Genomic DNA, 17,697 nt, shown 5'->3' with positions numbered 1-17,697 from the left:
GTTTTTATGTTATGATGCCTCTCTAAAACAAATTGTCAGCCTAAATAGAAAAAACTGCAGTTGTCTGGACACAAACACAATCTGTGAGGCCAGTACAATACCCTACATTTCTTTTAGCTTTATTCTTCCAATGACCTCTAGGGAAGACAAGTTAACAAATACTAGAAAACATTAAGTACAAGCAGTAAATATAGTATATTGATACATTGCATGCACAAGTAAAACCAATGCAAAACCCACAGCTAGTTTATGCATCACTATCAAATATACATGCTGAACTGTACTGTATAATAATCCCTTGTCTGTACCTTTTGATGTTGTCACGTGTGACGTCCACGTTATACAGGTACAAGCGTAGAGAAGGCCCAGATGCCAGAAGCAGAAATTTGTCGAGGTAATAAAACTGAGCACCTCTGATGGGTTTGCAGAACATACTGTTCCCCTAAAGGAGGAAAGAAAAAAAGACAAAGATCAAGCTAATGTCTTCAAGTTATTGAGACATTCATGATCCAAGAAAACTAAAATTATAAGAAGAATAACTAATAAGAATGTATTTTATGTTCATGTTTCTGTATCTCCTCTTATTATTTTTTACTATTGGGATATCATTGATGCTAATAAAGAAAAACTCTGATCCTAAATAGTTTTGTCAAAATATGAACTCCATATTGCCTGGGGGTGATTTAAAACAAAGTAAAGTCCCGGCTGAATTCTGAAAGCAATAAAAAGCTGTAATAGTAAGTCGTGTACACTTTTATATATTGTACAGCACTAAACACTTTTTAATTGCTTAAAATGATACATGCAGCACCCTCAGCTGTGGTGTGTTAAATTAGTGCATTAGTGGTAGACCACGTAAATCTTGAATATTTGCTCAATTCAGATTTCACCAAACCAACTAACGTCTCCTCATTCTTGTCTCTTCATAGTTCATAGGGAAGTTTTTCACACCATGTGGAAAAAGGGACTATTCCAAAAATTGGATGGAGTGAACTCAATAAAAAGCATCCGCATCAGAAACTTTCTCTATCGGAAATTAACATTGTTCTCCTTAACCCCCAAAGTGCATAGTTAGTTAGAGTCTAATCAAGGTAAACAAAGATAAAAAAAGATGGGCTGTTCTGTCAGATCGACCTACTGTCTGACATCGAACGACGTCCAATGACAAAATATTTTAAGAATACTATATGGTGATACGAGGTTATATCTTTCTAATGTTTTCAAGTATAACTGTGCAATGTCATTTGTAATTCTGGCTCACCCCGTAAGAGCTCTTGTCCCTGAAATGACTTGCTTTTGTGGCCAAGTTGTTTCACAAGAGCATCAAGCAGCCATGGCTGCAGACCCAGCCAAGCTCGAAACAATCTCACTGAGTGGAGCGAAGCAGGGATGGTTAGCATCAGCTATGGGGAGACCCCAGAGTTTTCACTTGGCATGGGGAAGTAGACGTACTTCTGACTGTCCCATTAAATGTGATACCCAATGAAGTAAGGAGGGTCTGCATATAATCACAGTTTTGGATCCGAGTCCAGCAGATGCTTTCAATGACAAAGTCACTCTCCTTGAGCCAAGAAATACACCATTTTATTATTCAAATTAATTTGGCTTTCTCTTTTTTAATTCTTGAGACTATTGTTATTAGAAAAGGAAAAAGTGAAGTAAGCCAGTTTTATATCAATATGTCAAAGACACACTTTAAACATTACACAGAAATTCCCCAGTTATAAAGATGTGCAATGACTCTACAACACATGACAAAACAAATTAGATAATTTTTATCAAAGCATCTCTTACTTGCTTACACTATACTCAATAATATACTGCACCCTTTCCATTACCCTTAATACACTATATATCTCTTAATATAGAACTTTATCACAGAATCCATACCTGAGAGGATGAGATACTGAGAGCATGTTCTTAAGAAAAGGAAATGAACATGTGAAGCAAAACATTGTGGTTACAGTAGCAACCACTATTCTACTGTCATTCAGCTGTGGCATCATGGTCTCATTTACAACACTGCAATTAAGGACAAAATCCTTCCAGGAATCACATAGCCGTTTTGGAGACAGGAGTGAGAGTGAAAAATGTGCATGACCTGTAGTTCTTTTGGTTTACTTCAAAACCAATGAGTTTTCAGATATTCAGAGAAGGGCAATATGAGGTCACTCTGACTGGTCCTCACTTCACTGTTTTTTCATGGTTAGGACTTGGACCTGGAGTAATGAGTGAGTGAAAGTGTGTTTGAGATGTATTGGTGATGGTTTAGATTAGGGGTTGAATGAATTCCATAAAACAGGTGGAAAAATACACAAGTGTTTGAATTCATGGAACATTTACCATGATAATGGCAGACTCTGGGCTGCCATGAGTCCAGACTCGTAGTGACTGGTCTTCTGACACACTAAGCCACCACTGTCTGTTGAGGCTCCAGCTCACACTGCTCACTGGTTTGTCGTGCCCTACATATAAAGAGAGAGGTTTCGAAATCAACCTGGAAAGTGTGGCTGTAATATTTACATTTATGGTACTGTTCAGGAGAGTCAGGCAGAATGAAGAGAAGAGGCTCATGGTGACCTACTGGTCACCTCAATGTCTGTCCTCTCATCTCTGCTGCCCCCCTGTGGCGACTATGTTTCCGTAGTTTGACATGCATGTATGTCCTTTCTTTGCCTGTTAGTGTTTGCTTTACTGCCCAGGATGGCTGGGTGGCAGACAGAATTGTTTGCTCTTAGTAATACTTTAATCTTCACTGGTGTGTAGAATAGCACAAAATACTAGTTCAAACCTAGTTGGTCTCAAAAGACAATGTGCCCTTTTCATCTTTTTTCTAGCACCACCGCCTAGGTTTTACTGTCTGATAAAAACAAAGACAGCATGTTCTAAATTCTTGCTTTGGAATGTAACCAAATCATGCTTTATCTACAATTTTGACAGCGATAGCTGAGTGAGTGAATAGTTGGATTCCCTCTGAGTCTTTCATCCAAAGTATGTTAATAGGAATGGCCCAAATAAGGCAGACTGAACATCTTAGTTTCAACCTCCTCCTTGTCTCAGAAGCATCAGGGGTAAGATCTTAACCTCGAATAGCTCTAAAATGTAATCATAATCTGTGATGTCAATCAATCACTGAGGTGACAGAGGGCAAAAACTGTATAACCCGGAGGTTTTTAAGGTACGGTTACTCGTGTCCACTTCATGCACCTGTGTAGGCAGTTGGATCGCCAGTAAGAGAGGACGTATACAATAACACTGAGCTGTCGCCAAGACCACAAAGGATTTGTTTTCCGTCACCTGGGAGAGACAAGGAAACAGAAATGAACAGAAAGAACAGCAGAATTATTATAACCAAAAAGAGTTTGGTTTGTTTTTTTAAACAGCAGGGAAGTGAAGTGCTTTATCTAAATAGGAACATTTATCATAGAATAGAATATTATTGTGTAACAACAACAATGAACTGCTCTAAATTTATTGCCAATGCCTCCTCATAAATTATTGTTTTACCTAAATTCACCATTCCAGTAAAGGATGGACAAAGCTGGATGCTCTTTATAACTTTCTGTTTGCTAAGTGATACTTCAAACTCTGTTACAGCTGATAAAATGCTATAAGTTCAGGCCGCAACAAAAAGAGTGTACAGTCTCCAATTCTCAATGTAAAACCTCAGATCCTCAAATCCTGGTTTCTGTCTGCTCACACTTCTTTGTATAACTACTTTGCCTGAAAGTCATTGTTAGATTTGAAATGTTTGAGAAGTACATTGTGATTTTAGAATTTTCATAACATTACTGACTGGTGACTCTATTTTTTAAAATGTATTATTAGGTGTTTTAAATATTATGGTCAGTATTGCCGCAGCAAACATGTCTCACCCGAAAACTGAAGGCAGTAGACTGGTTTCTTGCCAGTTCTTAGATGAATGTGTGGAACAGTCGGTGCTGCACTGTCTGCTGGATAATCTCTGAGGAGTAAACCTCTACATGGCAAAAAAAGAGGTTTAGTGTGGCTATCAACAATAACATTTTAAAACCTTCGCAACATTGTATAAATGATGGGATTGCTTACTTGTCTCTGTTAGCCTTTTTAGAAGGAGGGTTCTTCTGAATATTTGTTTTAGGTGAAAACACAGTCCTAAAAAGTTTACAAAAGAAACAAATTTATTAGGTTGTTTGGATTGTTGCATTAAGAAAAGGCCAAGCTATTAACAGATCAACCTCTGGTGATGAGTTAAATGTTAAACAATCATGAAGGCTTTGTTAGGAATTCCTAGTGGAGAACTCCGACTACAAAGACTGTAACCATCATTGTCTCCTGGTGGAGGTTAAACAGACCACATTCAAAAATTGTTGAAATAGCTGCAAAGCACTGTTGGCTGAAAGTACTTGCTGTTTATCATGTTAAAAACTTTAGAACCTGCTAGTGAAAACTGGCAATGGAGGAGATGGATGTGTGACAACCAGTCACATTACAGTACAGTTAGTTCTCACTGAGGGGGTTCTTCAGGCACCAGGAGGTGAAGCTCCTCAGTTGTCTTCCTGAAGTTGCATTGAGGACGAGTGGGTTACACCAAAGACAAGACGTTGCAGGAAGTACATCTACTAGCTAAGTCTTGGAGTGCCTGTAAATCCCCAGAAGGAGCTAAACAAAGTTTCTGGGGAAAAGTGCTCTGCTTGCTCCTTGGCTCCCATTAACCTGACCTGGATGAGTGCTAAGTGCCCTATAAAGTCAAGAGCGATGAGAGAGAGAATTTTGTGAATATGTTTTATACAATGTGTTACGTTAAATCCATGTTAATATGGGCAGGCCTGGGAGATATTGAAATCATAACATGAGTGGAATATACCTATTGAAGTACACCCTTTTATTTAAAAAAAAATGCCATTACTTTGTTACTCTTTACCCTTGGACAATGCAATAAACTTTAATTAGATTTTCTATTAGGCTAAAGGGTTACTCTGTGAACCTACCTTGGGGCAGTGGTATATCCAGAAGATTTCACATTTGTGTGGAAAACCAGAGGCTGCTCCTTTATTCCTCCTTTGTAAAAAAAAAAAAAAATAATAATAATAGGGTGGTCCAGTAGTTGCATTAGTAAACAAAGATAAAACAAAGATATAATATGCTAAAAAGAAACTGTTCCATATACAAACAAGTAGATGTTACAATATATAAAGGAAAAAATTATTATTATTTATTATTATTTTCCACAATTAGGCAGAACTGCTCATTATACTGTAGTGGCTTTTCATGGATTATACTAGGAAATTAAGATACACCATTGTTGGGTGACCACTTCGTGCTGTGAGCATTAAATGCACCAGCCACAAACTGTGGGATGGTTCACTCTGCTCCCTGTTTGCTGTCAGTGCCTTTACTATATTACAATGAGCTCACTTTTTCCACAACCATTAAAATGTGTGAGGTTTTCCAAAAACTGTTTTCCTGTCAAATACAGGGAAAGTAAGAATAAGTCACATCATCTCTGAGCAGCAACTTAAGTTGCATCAGGAAAAAAAAAAGAAAAGAAACTGATTTGGTTTACAGCCTTGACTCCAATTCAGCACTAGTCTATCACCTAAGCACAGATTAATTTATCATTTATTTGTCAATGAATTTAGTTAAGTAACAACTATAACTCTAAATTTCTTTCTATGCAGTTATATATTTTACGCAACTACTGTTTAGTAGCAGTAATTCATTACTACTATAATTTAGGAACAGATTGCTATTGAACATGATGTAGTGTAATCCAGTCACACTGATGGGTTTACAGCAGTATCGTTGTTTTCATATGTCAAAATTACAGATGGCATTAGAACTTTTCTTCAAAAAAGGAGACCTGATCAGAATCCCTGATGACAGTCAATAACCATGAGCAAACATGTAGTTAAAGCTTGGGAAGGCAACTTGGAAAAATTTGCAATATACAGCTAGATTTTGAAGGTACCCAAATGGAAAAACTCCCACGCCCTCCCTGCAGGCTTTCCTCCAAAGCCACTCCCCCCCAAAAACACATTTTCATCCACAGTGACTGCACGGGCAGAGCGTGCGGAGGTTGCTAGGTAGGCAGGCAGGTATAGCCTACTGCTTTAATAACTTTATATTATTGAAAAACAGCAACATCTCACAGCAAACAGGCTCTCCTGACTGTGAATCATTTACCTAGTGTTTGAGTGCCAGTTCTCCTTCTTAGGCTCTTTACAATTCAGTGTAGACACAGTCCTGACACAATAATAAAACCTGCCAGTCAAAATCAAATAGAACCACATCTGGATCTTTCCAATCCCTCTTATCTGGGAGTGCTTTCATCTTTGATCAGCAGTGCCAATGTTCACTTCAGTTTTGGCCTGAAGAGTATTTTCCTGTAAAGTACACTTGACAGCCTCTGATCAATTACTCTGTTGCATTTTCCTTGGATTTTGAATTGAAATTTGAGTTTCTCTAGGTACATGTTGTTTCTTTATCTGCCCTAAAGGATATTGATGCTGTTGATACTCTCCATGCTGTGCTGCTTCTGTAAAAGCACCAGCCTTATTTACTTCCTTTGTTTAACTTTGAATCAGCAAAGACAGTATTAAAAAAGTACATAACAAATGTACTAATGCTTTTTTAGCTTGAGAACGAAAGGTCTTGAGACATTGGTCACTCACATGTAGAACCATCCTCCATTTGTCCACTGTGTTGTGTGTGAAGTGGGGTTCTAGAAGTAGCTTTTCCAGAACAGATTATATGCAGGAAACTAAGCATTTTAGAAATCTAATTACCTGGCAACACAATCACTTGGCACTGCTCAATAGCCCTATTGACCCCCTGCTGATATTTAATGGTCATTTAGCTTTATGGGGCAGTAAAAAATAATTTACGCTGACTTTAGACTAGACGCTATTTGAAGAAAAGTGAGAGTTTCAGACAAATATCCAAGTCGAGTCGTATCAGCGTAAAATCACAGCAGTTTGCCGTGTGCTCCTGTTACAGCTCTCATTATGCAAGACTTGCTGTAGCCTAAGCTGTCTTAACCATTATAGCAGAGTAGTTTAATAATATTGAAATTCTTCAGTCTAGCTCAAAACATTAAGATGTTTAGCTTCTGATGCAACAGTTGTTACAATAAGCTTTTGCCTGCAGTTACAGAGTACACGCGGTAGGCTTTCTGCTGTGTTTGGATCTGCACCTGTAGAACTAAAAAGTGATTGTTAGACCTAAAATGCACATCACGCTTGTGTTGTCTGTGATTTTAAGAAGTGGCAATGATTTGTCTTACAGTTTGGGTTGCCTGCATTAGAGTGGACAAGGCTCAGGCCAGCCACAGAGTTTATTTTAAAATAAACCACAGCAGACCTCCCTCTGAGTTAGCTGTTGAATGTGGCCCAAGAAAAAGACTGAATAATTCAAGCTTCTAAAAATTGTATAAACCATAGCAGGTATATATGTCTCTAAGATATTGTTTTGACTGTAACCAGAGTCTCTGGCCTGAGTTATTTCCTCACTGACCTGTGAAAAGTGGGGCTCACAGTAGGAGAAAGGAGCGAAAGTGGCAATAAGAGGCACAGTAACTGAAGACCGACAGGAACTACCAATATGGAGCCAAACTAAGGGTCTGACAGCAATGTAGCACCTGAAGAATATGCTGACCATGTGGAACATCTGTGTGGCATACTGGGGGGCAAAGAATGTACTACTACATGTAGCTATGCGAATAAAATACTGACCACAATATCAAACTTTAATAGCGAGCTAGATGTGAACTAGATTCACTAAACAATAAGGTACTCTGTACTGTAGTTGCTGTAAAGCAGTGACTCTTGGAACAATAGTTAGAAATGTGAAACACTTTCCTCTTTGATTTGAAATTGACTACTCAGGGCCTCACAGTTCCCTGTGTCTCACAGATTGTTTTTACCATCTTGCTTCTTACCGTCTCACCCCAAACTAGCAGAGGAGCTCTAAAAAGACTGCACTATGTCATGTCAAAGTCTGCTGATGTCTTGCAGAAGTCCTTCAGATGATATTGTAAATGAACACCCAGTGTTTTTACATACCTCTTGCCCTGTCTCTCCTTTTGAAATGGTTAAATTTTTTATACATTAGCGACATTTAAGGACAAATGAAGATTTTAAATAAACGTTACATGTTCCTGACAGAGATTTCTTTTTACTGTGATTACTAATTTGATAACTTTCAATGGGAAACAAAGATACATTCAAAGTGAGTTCCGAATCAAGGCCATTCATTTAGAAGTCCCCTGATATCCTCACTATAAAACAACTTAATCCAGGCAACGAGACACAGGCATTACACTTCAGACAAGTGACGTCATGCAAAAAGTAATAGCAGCTGATTATCATCGTCTCAGAAAGCCAACAGCCCTGGTTCACTTCATGTTATTATGCTACATGGCAGTGTGACGTGACAACAGATATCTAATCTGCACTCACACTGTTTTAAAAAAAAAAAAAGTAGACTTGTGCCAGACTTACAATGGAAGAACATTTTCCTCTCCAGGAGTCTCAGAGGTTTATGGTGTAATTTGTATACAATTCTGTAGATATCCTTAAGAATACAGAAATGCATGGCGGCAGCACGGTGGGTTGCACTAGTCTGTAAATGTTTGTGGTTTTTGGTCTGACATTGCAGTCACGCAGCACCTCTAGACTCCCATGAAGTCTGGCACTGGCGGCTCCCTTCACTCCAGCTGCGGGGAGTCTAATACTGGCCTTCTCAGCACTAACTCTCTGTTAAGAGCAAAATGTAAACCACAGTATGCTGTACTGCAAGTCTCCAGCAGAGGAGTTTCAAGCCGCCAGATCCTAATGATACACTAAAGAACCACAAATAGGCTCACTTTACCTCGGAATCCACTACTGCAAGAAGCAACCGTACAAAAAAACTGGACTTCTTAGTAGAGAATGTGTTGTACTCTTACTGTTACATAATGGGAAGTACCTGCCTATGTGGCAAATGACAACTGACACACACACACACACACACACACACACACACACACACACACACACACACACACAAACAGCATCTATATTTACAGATAATGAGGAGGTTCTCAGTAACTCATGTAATAGCCAAACAGACCTATATGTTTACAGACCTATCTATAAACCTACGATAAGTACAATTTAAGAGAATAGCCTGTGTCCAAGCAAAACAGACAACGAGCCAGACATGAAGCAAACTATAAAGTAGGTCATACTTTTAAAACCCAGAAACATCAAACAGCAGTAGCTCACTTTTTTATTTTATGTGCATGAGCGTAAGTGAGAGGTGAGTGATGAGGACAGGGCTGCTGACCTTTCTTTTTAGGATGGTTGGGCTCCTTCTTCTTTAACTCAACATTCAGAGGAGATTCAGGCAGCAGAGGAGAACTGAAAACAAGTGAGGGAGGGAAATGGGGTGGGGGGAGGGGAGAAGAGTTACTGGAAATGAAAGAGCACAGCATTTTCCACCATTATGGATTACTAGTCCTTCTAATTCTCAGTACCATGATATTGTTGAGTCATGAAAACCTAGATGGCAAGAACTGTTATAATAGGCCAAGTTAATATGGAAATGTCAGAGTCAGAAGGAGCAACAGGCAGGAGGCCAGCTGAAAAGCAGACCACACTCATATGTCCTATAGCCGGCAAGGTCAGACGACCAGTGTCTGGGAGAAAGCAACAAGTCTACAACTGCACTGTTTTTGCAAATTTTTACAAGCTGACGTGATCATGCTTCTGCTCATAAATTGCAAATGTGTTAAAGTACAAAAACACATTACGTTGATGAAATTATCACTATTTATTGGTACCGCTGGATTTAGCTAAATAATCATTTATGGAGGTACAGGTAATACTTGAATGTATTTAATTCCTTCCCCAGAGGACAATTTAAAAATGTTGGCATGAATAAAGTAATGTTATTGTGAGAGTAATAAGTATGATTTTCTGGATTAAGGAGTACATCCAGTAAAGGCAGCTTTATTAAAACTCATGCAGATTTAAAAGCTTAGACATAAAAAAAATGTTCACTGAGTTTACTCATTCACTGAGCAGAGCAGTTCCAGGCTGGAACCAAATTTGTATGAGCTACAAAATAGCAGTTGTTTTCTTTTACTTATGTCTTCTGACTGTTTTGTAATATGGGATGTACTATTGCCAGTGAATAAACAAATGACAAAATAACAGAATATTATTTATGATGCAAGCAGCTGTAAGACATCCTACTGTATTTAGGTAGTCTTTAAACAAGAAAACCTGGGATCCAGCCCCTGCATGCTAAATGTTGGGCCCAAGTGTTCCTGAGTAAGACAGACTTTTTACTCTGGTTCTGATTTATTACTTTGATCTCTATATTGAAGAGAGCAACAACTAAATGACAACTCCTACTCCTCTAGGGGATCAACATTCTGTAGCATCACCAAATATTCTCTGCAGGTTTACCTCGGGAACACTGAAAAGCCTTCACCACAAACCCAGATCCTCCCTAGTTCACACAGACGTAACTCCAAAAGGGCCACACATGGAGTGAACAAAGAGCTCACTAAAAACACCATCTGTGTGACAAGGGATTCAAGTATTAATTAATATCAAAACAATTGTTTTAGTCCATAATCCTTCTAAAAACAGAAGTAAAAGAAAATACCCTTATGAATAATGTTCCTGAAAATAAAGGTAAGTCAGGGTTTTATGCTTTTTCGCTGCGCTATAACACATACTTGTTTCTCTGTAGGAACAGAAACATATCACTTTCCTTCAGGAAGCAAACCACAGTCAAATCTAATGCTAGAGTGGATTGTGAAACCACAAAATGGAAATTGCAGCATTACAAAAACACCAAAGTACAGGAGCACTTTAAAACTGTCAAAATTAGGAATAGGAAACAAAATATAAAAGAATCTACACAGATTCAGTTACTTAGGATTTGTTTCAGTGGTTGATATTATAGTGAAAGGGAATGTTTAAACTAAATTCAGTAAGTAAATGTGTCATTTTTATGTGACTTTTATCATCATGAACTGACAACATTCACTAGAAATGACAAAAGCGGCCAGGCCCTCCCACTCTTCAGCATGTGGTCTGACTCAAACGATCAGTTAACACAAGAAAAATCTGATTGGGGTAAATTAATGTACAAGATTCCTTAGACCATATTGTATTATAGGCCAACTGAATGATATAGGTCCAGTTGAAAGGACAGATTTCTTACTCTGGTCTATCAAGATACTATTGGAGTCACTCACAGAGTTATCCCACGCTGGAGAGATTGACCACGACCCGGCCATTGTGATGCTCAGCTTGGGGTAATCTAGAAGAAAGGACATCAGTTATGGGTTTGGCTGCATTCACATTCCAGTTTACATGTATAGGTGCTGTGCATTATGCAAAGAAATTGACAGACGGTACTATAGATAGCATTAGATAAGATATAAATATATAACTCCTATCTTTGTAGAGTTTACAATGAGTTTTTGCTGACACTGTACAAGGTGTTAATTCGACACTAAGGTCATATTGAAGCTGTTGTTGCTATTATTGCATAATATTAAAAGGTTTTTGCAATATTTTGTATAGTTGAAAGGTGACATAGTGGCATACAACTATCATGTAAGCTATTATCATGCAAGATAACCAAGACAGTTCTTTTGATGTCTCACTATGGAAATAGCTAGATGAAGAATAGCGCTACATGACTGAGGATAGCCCAGACAACTTTGACATATTTCCTGGTACCAAAAGGTGAAAGCAGGATTTGTTCTTTCCTTGATTTGAGGGTCCTAGAGGGTATCTCAGATATTCCATTTAAAAATATTTAAGGTGTGTGTCATGACATAGTTTACAACTACCTGGCATTCAGAGGGTCACAGAGTGTTTGTAAAATTACTACTACAGCTCCACTCAGGGAGAGCAGCATCCGCAGGTCTACTTATTTGGGTGACAAGCTACTGTTGGCACACACTGAGCAGAAGGCTGTACTGCACGTGGGCAAGGTACGATTTCCACTTTTATGCTACATTTTTATGTACATTTAGCTGACGCTTTTATCCAAAGCAACTTACAATTGCTATTCATGTCAGAGGTCGCACGCCTCTGGAGCAACTAGGGGCTAAGTGTCTCGCTCAGGGACACATTGGTGGGTCACAGTGGGGAGTTGAACCCCACCAAAGCCATGCGTCTTATCCACTGTGCCATCACCACCCCAGTGAGGCATCACACTCATGCTACTCAGCGTAACAGAAGAAACCTATTTTGCTGAGACATACTTCCTTTAGCAGGAGGTTGTGTCATTCTCCTGAAGGGAACTTTACTATTCCCAAAACTATGTCAAAGCAGAAAGGACGTGGGATAAAGCACATTCCTTTAGAGTTTTTTTTTGTGTCTTAAAAATGATCTTATAGAAATTCTGCTAAAAGTGATGGTGCAATAGTGTGTGCAATTATGCTTAAACAATGCTAAAGCAGCCTACCTTTGAAATATAGTGCTGTTAGGAGTTCTGAGGCAGCCAGATCCACTATATACAGGCCATCAGAGCTTCCGATACATAACCAGCTCTTGTCCCTGCAGGGACCCACACAGAAACGTATGGAAAAGATCATTTGGGGAAAGACAATGTAACCACATACTAAAGAAAACATACTGATGCGAAGGGGTGGCAAGGCATGCGCACCGTAGGACATCATATTCAAGTTTCCTTTGAGTTCCTGTTGACTAAACCCTGCAAGATGGAAACTACTGCCACACCGAGTTAACAGGAGAGGAAGATGAGTTCGATGGATCCTTTTTATCCACTTCCTGTTCTGAGATTATAATATTGTTAGACAATTTTTACATTGTAGTGCATAGTTATTTTCATGCTGAGTATGTGCTTCTGTACAGGATGGAGACTATTAAGGCCATTATGTGTGGACCTTCTATATGATTACTGCAATGTGTTTAAATCGTTCTGAAGGTATTCGTTTATGTTTATAGAAAAAGAGCAGAGTTCATTGTTTTATTCTTTATTTGATTCTTCCACTGGGGGGAGACAAAGACTGAAATTTAAAATCCACACTAATGGTGTTAACACACAATAGCAATGGACCTGACCTGCACAGTATTTTGGATAAATATACTGTGTCATGTCAAATGCTAAGGTCAAAATCATGCAGTTGATGAAGACTAGATTTTACACTAAAATGTCTGTAATGTTCAAGAGTAAAGATGATGTAGATACAGCTCTGAGATCATGTGCTTTGCTTCAAGCAATAAGGAATCACCATCCACTTCATTCCAGTGTTCCACAAAATACACAGAGTTATGTCTGTGCTTTTTAAGTGTCGGCTTCCTGTCATAACATCAAATGTTTTAACAGCCTGAAACAGTTTATGCTATGAATCTGCAATGTTTCCTACGTGAAGTTTCCTGTGACTGCGTGGACATGTGCAACAATTAGCCCATGATGCGACATTTTTTCCAGCCTTTTGTGACAGTATGACATCTATATAGTGTTAATGGCAGACATATGCAGCTATTTATTGTTTTTTTCATGACAACTGTGTTTGATTTGCTTTTGTAATATTTTCCTGGATCGCACACAATTTTTACCGTGTGGAAATAACAAAATTTGAGCCCTTGAGAGTATCGTGTCTTGCTTTGTCATTAAGATTCATTGTCACAATTTAAATAAAACAGTTGTTCCTCATGGTAAAGTCACACTATAAGGTCCATCAACTTTGAGCACTTGAGAGTGAGTCTGGTCTCTATGCTGACACTGAACAACCCACCACTCTATCTATCCATTCATCCATCTTATAACTGCTTATCTAGGTCTGCCAAATTGCTCCTAGAAGTCAGACAAAATTACAAAGATGTGTCTTTCAGCATCACTTCGCCAATTAATTATCCCGGCTAAACACAGCCTTTCTGGAATGCCATTAGCCCAGTGGTCAGTCAAGAGTTTCATGTTAACTAGGCCCAGAAATCACATACCTACTATAAACATTTCACACTGTTTATGAATTCTATGACAATAAATGACTTACTTTTCATGCTCATTGCTAGTGTCAGTGCATGAGCTACAGAAAGCCATTTTGAGGACAGGTTTTGAAGTCTCCACGTTATCTACAGCTGATTGTTGTGCAGCCTCTGGAGGTATATGACAAAAAAAGTAGTATAAAAGTAATTCATTCAAATCACTTTCTCTTTCAGTCAGGAAGCTGAAAATGAGGTATAGGATCGCTTTAAAGCATCCACAAAACCTGCACTACAATGCCAGATATTCTCGGTCACAGTTTGTTTGTTTCACAGATCAGTAACATCACCTGCTTGACGGCTCCCAATCCCATTATGCATTTGATGTCTTTTTTCCATCTTCTGAAGGTCCATTTTGGTCACCAGGTGACACTTGCTGTCATCAGGGAGAGAAAAGCACCACACCTAAACCAAACATATATACAAGTGTGTCAAACAGCTTGTGGAATTTCAGCTTCTGGTGGGGATTATGAGCTGTTAAGGACTGTGTGCCTCAGTCACTAACCTGTCCATCAGTTGAGCCGGTGATAAGGTGTCTGTTCTCCTCCAAGAAGAACACACAAAGCAGTGGAGTGGCTAAAGAATTGGTACATTTGCTTTAGGTACAGTAAGTTGGCAGTGAATATGATCATTACCATTATTTTGCAAGGCTCTGATTCCTACACAACAGTCACTATCCGAAACACGCCATTTAAAATTGTCATTTCTTACTCATAAAGTTTAAAATGCCTACCATCTCTACTGTGTACATTTAATGGGAGGGTACAGGGCTTTACTGAATGTACCATGCTCAAATACATGACTGTTAATGTCATCAGGGAAATTAATTTGCTCCAACAAGATTTTATATAGTAATATCATACCTGAAAGCACAAAAGACTGGTAGCAAGCAGCTTCAGTTTTTAAATCCCACACCTAAAAAAAGACAAGGCAATGTACTTTATAGTTATTCAAACTGAATTACAGTGTGTAATATTTTATGTTTGTTATGAATACAAATATACACAATTGTCACTAACTAATAAGTGTGCTTATGTTTGACTCTATTATTTAAATCTTAAGTAGATGCCTTAAAAGTGCGGTCCTCTGATGTGGTGACAAGAATGTCTTTATTCCAGGGACAGAACTCTGCTGATGTTAAAGGTCCGAGGTGGCTAGTCAGGGTAGAGATCACTTCTTGTCTCTGATGTGGAAACACAACAATGAAACTAAAAAAATTAAAGTGATGCCTTTAAACCATCCCAAAGAAACAAGACTAAAACAAAGTATATTATTTAAGTACAGTATTTGTAATCCATATTAGCAATATAAAGTAACATAATGAACCCAAATGTAGCTATTCAGCAAGTGTTTATGTGCACCAAGGGAAATGTACAACATCTTGTACCTTTGAGTTGAGAATATATACAGTTGCTCCTGAGCATGCAGCCAATCGTTCATCAGAGAAACAGAATGAAAGATAAACGACTTCACCCAGTAAAGTCCCAATAACCGTTCCAGCTGCGATTTTACCTGCAAACAAATCAATTTGTTTATATTTAAAGCAAAAGAAGTTCATGAGCATAATAGACATGGCATATCTATTTCACTAGATGACAGGCCTGAAAAGATTTTCACCCAATAAAATGATCATACTCACAGTACAACACATCAAATATGAGCTACAAAATAAATTAAACTGGTAGGTCATTTTAATCTGGGTTATGAGGAAAATGTCAATGACAGCATTTTTATCATTGTTACAGCAAAGGTATTCTTACTGGGGGGGGACATAGAATTAAGCTTGTGTTGAAGACAACAGACCAAACTGCGCACACACACACACACGCACACATAACTATTCCTATACCTTCCTGTGTTCTCCTCTGGCACAGTTCAATATCCCAGACAATGATGTAATCAGCAGAGGCAGAGCAGAGGAGAACAGGTCCGCTTCCTTTTCCAAAAGTCATGGCACTGATCTCACCATGGTGCCCAGTTAGCAGCAGGGGCTGTGGACACACATTTTTGACTCCAATAAAATACACCATATAAAATACAAATAAATTACATTAACGTTACAACATTTTAAGATGTTATTTTGTCTTAACAGATGATGATCTGTTTGTGCAAATAAATTGTTTTTATTTTGTATTCTAATGTACATTTGACATCACATGACATATCCATACAAAACATATAGGCAACTGCCTATATAAAAAATAATAAGGTAATTAGGGGCACTTTCAGATACAAAATACACACAAGGGCCAAAAAATAGTATGCTATTCTGAGTCCTTCAATGTAACACATGCAGACCTTAACGCATTAAAGTTGTTTTCTTCACACTAGTAACAAAACGTTGTTAACAAACCTTCTGTTCTATGTCCACATTGCTGTAAATCAGCATATCCTTGCCATGCAGTGGGATGCCACAGTAAGACTGACAACATGCGAGCTGCCGGTGTGACAGGAGTCTATCGGAAGTCACACTGAGCTTTTCAATCATCCTTCCTGCTCCTGCCAGGCCAAACCGTTTGTGTAGTGTGTTGCCGCCAGCGAATATAACGCTAAATACTTCCCGTTAAACAGGCTGCACTTCAGTTCCTTTTCTTTCAATAAACTGTGACATTAATGTTGGGTTATGCTGGGCTAAAGTTAGAAGGAGAGGGAGTTTTTTCCACGAAGACGTTTCATGTGGACAAATGTTGCAAGGCAGGTTGCCAGGACACCGAACGACAACAGATTGTCAATTGAAAAGCAACGTATCACACACAAGTGGAAAAACTATACTTGGTCAGGTAAAGACGCGCTAGACACCATCAACGCTTGTTTTTTTAAAACTCTCTGAACACTGCACTTTAATGAATATAAGCGGTGCATTTATCCCTTTTAGAGTAATCGCAGTGGTACATGGAAGTACGGTCAGCGTAAGAGCTCTCTAATATTACATCCTTTGGTTTCCTGCTCTCGTACCTCAGCGTTTAACCGCAAGATGGCGGTATGTTAGCATCAAAAATCAAAATTCATAAGAAAATGAATGAATGAAAGTTCTTGCTTACGTGCATGTAAGCCTAAGGATATTTGTTTTGTGAATAATTTGGCAGTAGTAACAGTAACAGTAAGTCATGAATATATATAAACCTTTATTTAAACAGGAAAGATCCCATTGAGACACAAGGGAGTCCTGTATAGCACAAATAAAACACAATTTTTCAACCATAAGTTGCAAAAAACAATACATTACGTAAATTAAAATACAATATAGATTTACACAAAGTTTACAAAATATTTACATAGAAAAAAATGCAATGAGTTTAAAATATATAAACAAACAAAATAAGGACTAAATGTAGACCTATACCTACCATTAATTAAAAACAAGTATACGTCAGTCAGAATGTCAGATATTCTTTTTTTAAAAGCAGCTAAGGAAATTAGCGCACCAATCTTAAGCCTTCTACAGTCTTCTACAGTCTATAGACTGTAGTTCATTCCAGGACGAAGGGCCATATAGTAATACATGTCTCCTCTTTCCTGCTTCGGGCCTCATTCTTGGTACCTTACAAAGTAGTCCATCACTAGATCTTAAATGATATGTACTTTGCATATGAACACATTTTAAACAGATATAAGAAGGCAAAATACCTAAAATAGCTTTAGAAATAAAAATGTACCAATGTAACATCCTGCGCAGTTTGAGTGATGGGCAATTTAC

The 17,697-nt window shown here is 38.3% G+C and overlaps 1 protein-coding gene across 1 annotated transcript in view; it reads right to left on the bottom strand.

Moving 5' to 3' along the window:
• Positions 1–16,846, bottom strand: part of wdr27 (WD repeat domain 27) — a 49,151-nt gene extending 32,305 nt beyond the window's left edge. The window contains exons 1-18 of the mRNA XM_038738036.1: positions 16,354–16,846; positions 15,850–15,991; positions 15,388–15,512; positions 15,070–15,183; positions 14,864–14,915; positions 14,506–14,576; positions 14,291–14,405; positions 14,012–14,114; positions 12,457–12,548; positions 11,234–11,298; positions 10,434–10,546; positions 9,307–9,380; positions 4,971–5,040; positions 4,069–4,134; positions 3,876–3,979; positions 3,208–3,297; positions 2,344–2,465; positions 309–442 (exon numbers count right to left, since the gene is read on the bottom strand). Of these exons, the coding sequence (XP_038593964.1) occupies positions 309–442; positions 2,344–2,465; positions 3,208–3,297; positions 3,876–3,979; positions 4,069–4,134; positions 4,971–5,040; positions 9,307–9,380; positions 10,434–10,546; positions 11,234–11,298; positions 12,457–12,548; positions 14,012–14,114; positions 14,291–14,405; positions 14,506–14,576; positions 14,864–14,915; positions 15,070–15,183; positions 15,388–15,512; positions 15,850–15,991; positions 16,354–16,488 (1,787 nt within the window). The 5' untranslated portion in view covers positions 16,489–16,846. The remainder of the gene's footprint in view (positions 1–308; positions 443–2,343; positions 2,466–3,207; positions 3,298–3,875; positions 3,980–4,068; positions 4,135–4,970; positions 5,041–9,306; positions 9,381–10,433; positions 10,547–11,233; positions 11,299–12,456; positions 12,549–14,011; positions 14,115–14,290; positions 14,406–14,505; positions 14,577–14,863; positions 14,916–15,069; positions 15,184–15,387; positions 15,513–15,849; positions 15,992–16,353) is intronic.
• Between the last annotated feature and the right edge of the window lie 851 nt (positions 16,847–17,697).

Source organism: Micropterus salmoides, unplaced genomic scaffold (assembly GCF_014851395.1).
Source record: "Micropterus salmoides isolate LMB-PRFRI ecotype aquatic unplaced genomic scaffold, ASM1485139v1 Ms_hic_scaffold_22, whole genome shotgun sequence".
Taxonomy (NCBI): Eukaryota; Metazoa; Chordata; class Actinopteri; order Centrarchiformes; family Centrarchidae; genus Micropterus; species Micropterus salmoides.
Note: the sequence above shows the minus strand (reverse complement) of the source record. Positions and strands in the feature narration are given on the sequence as shown.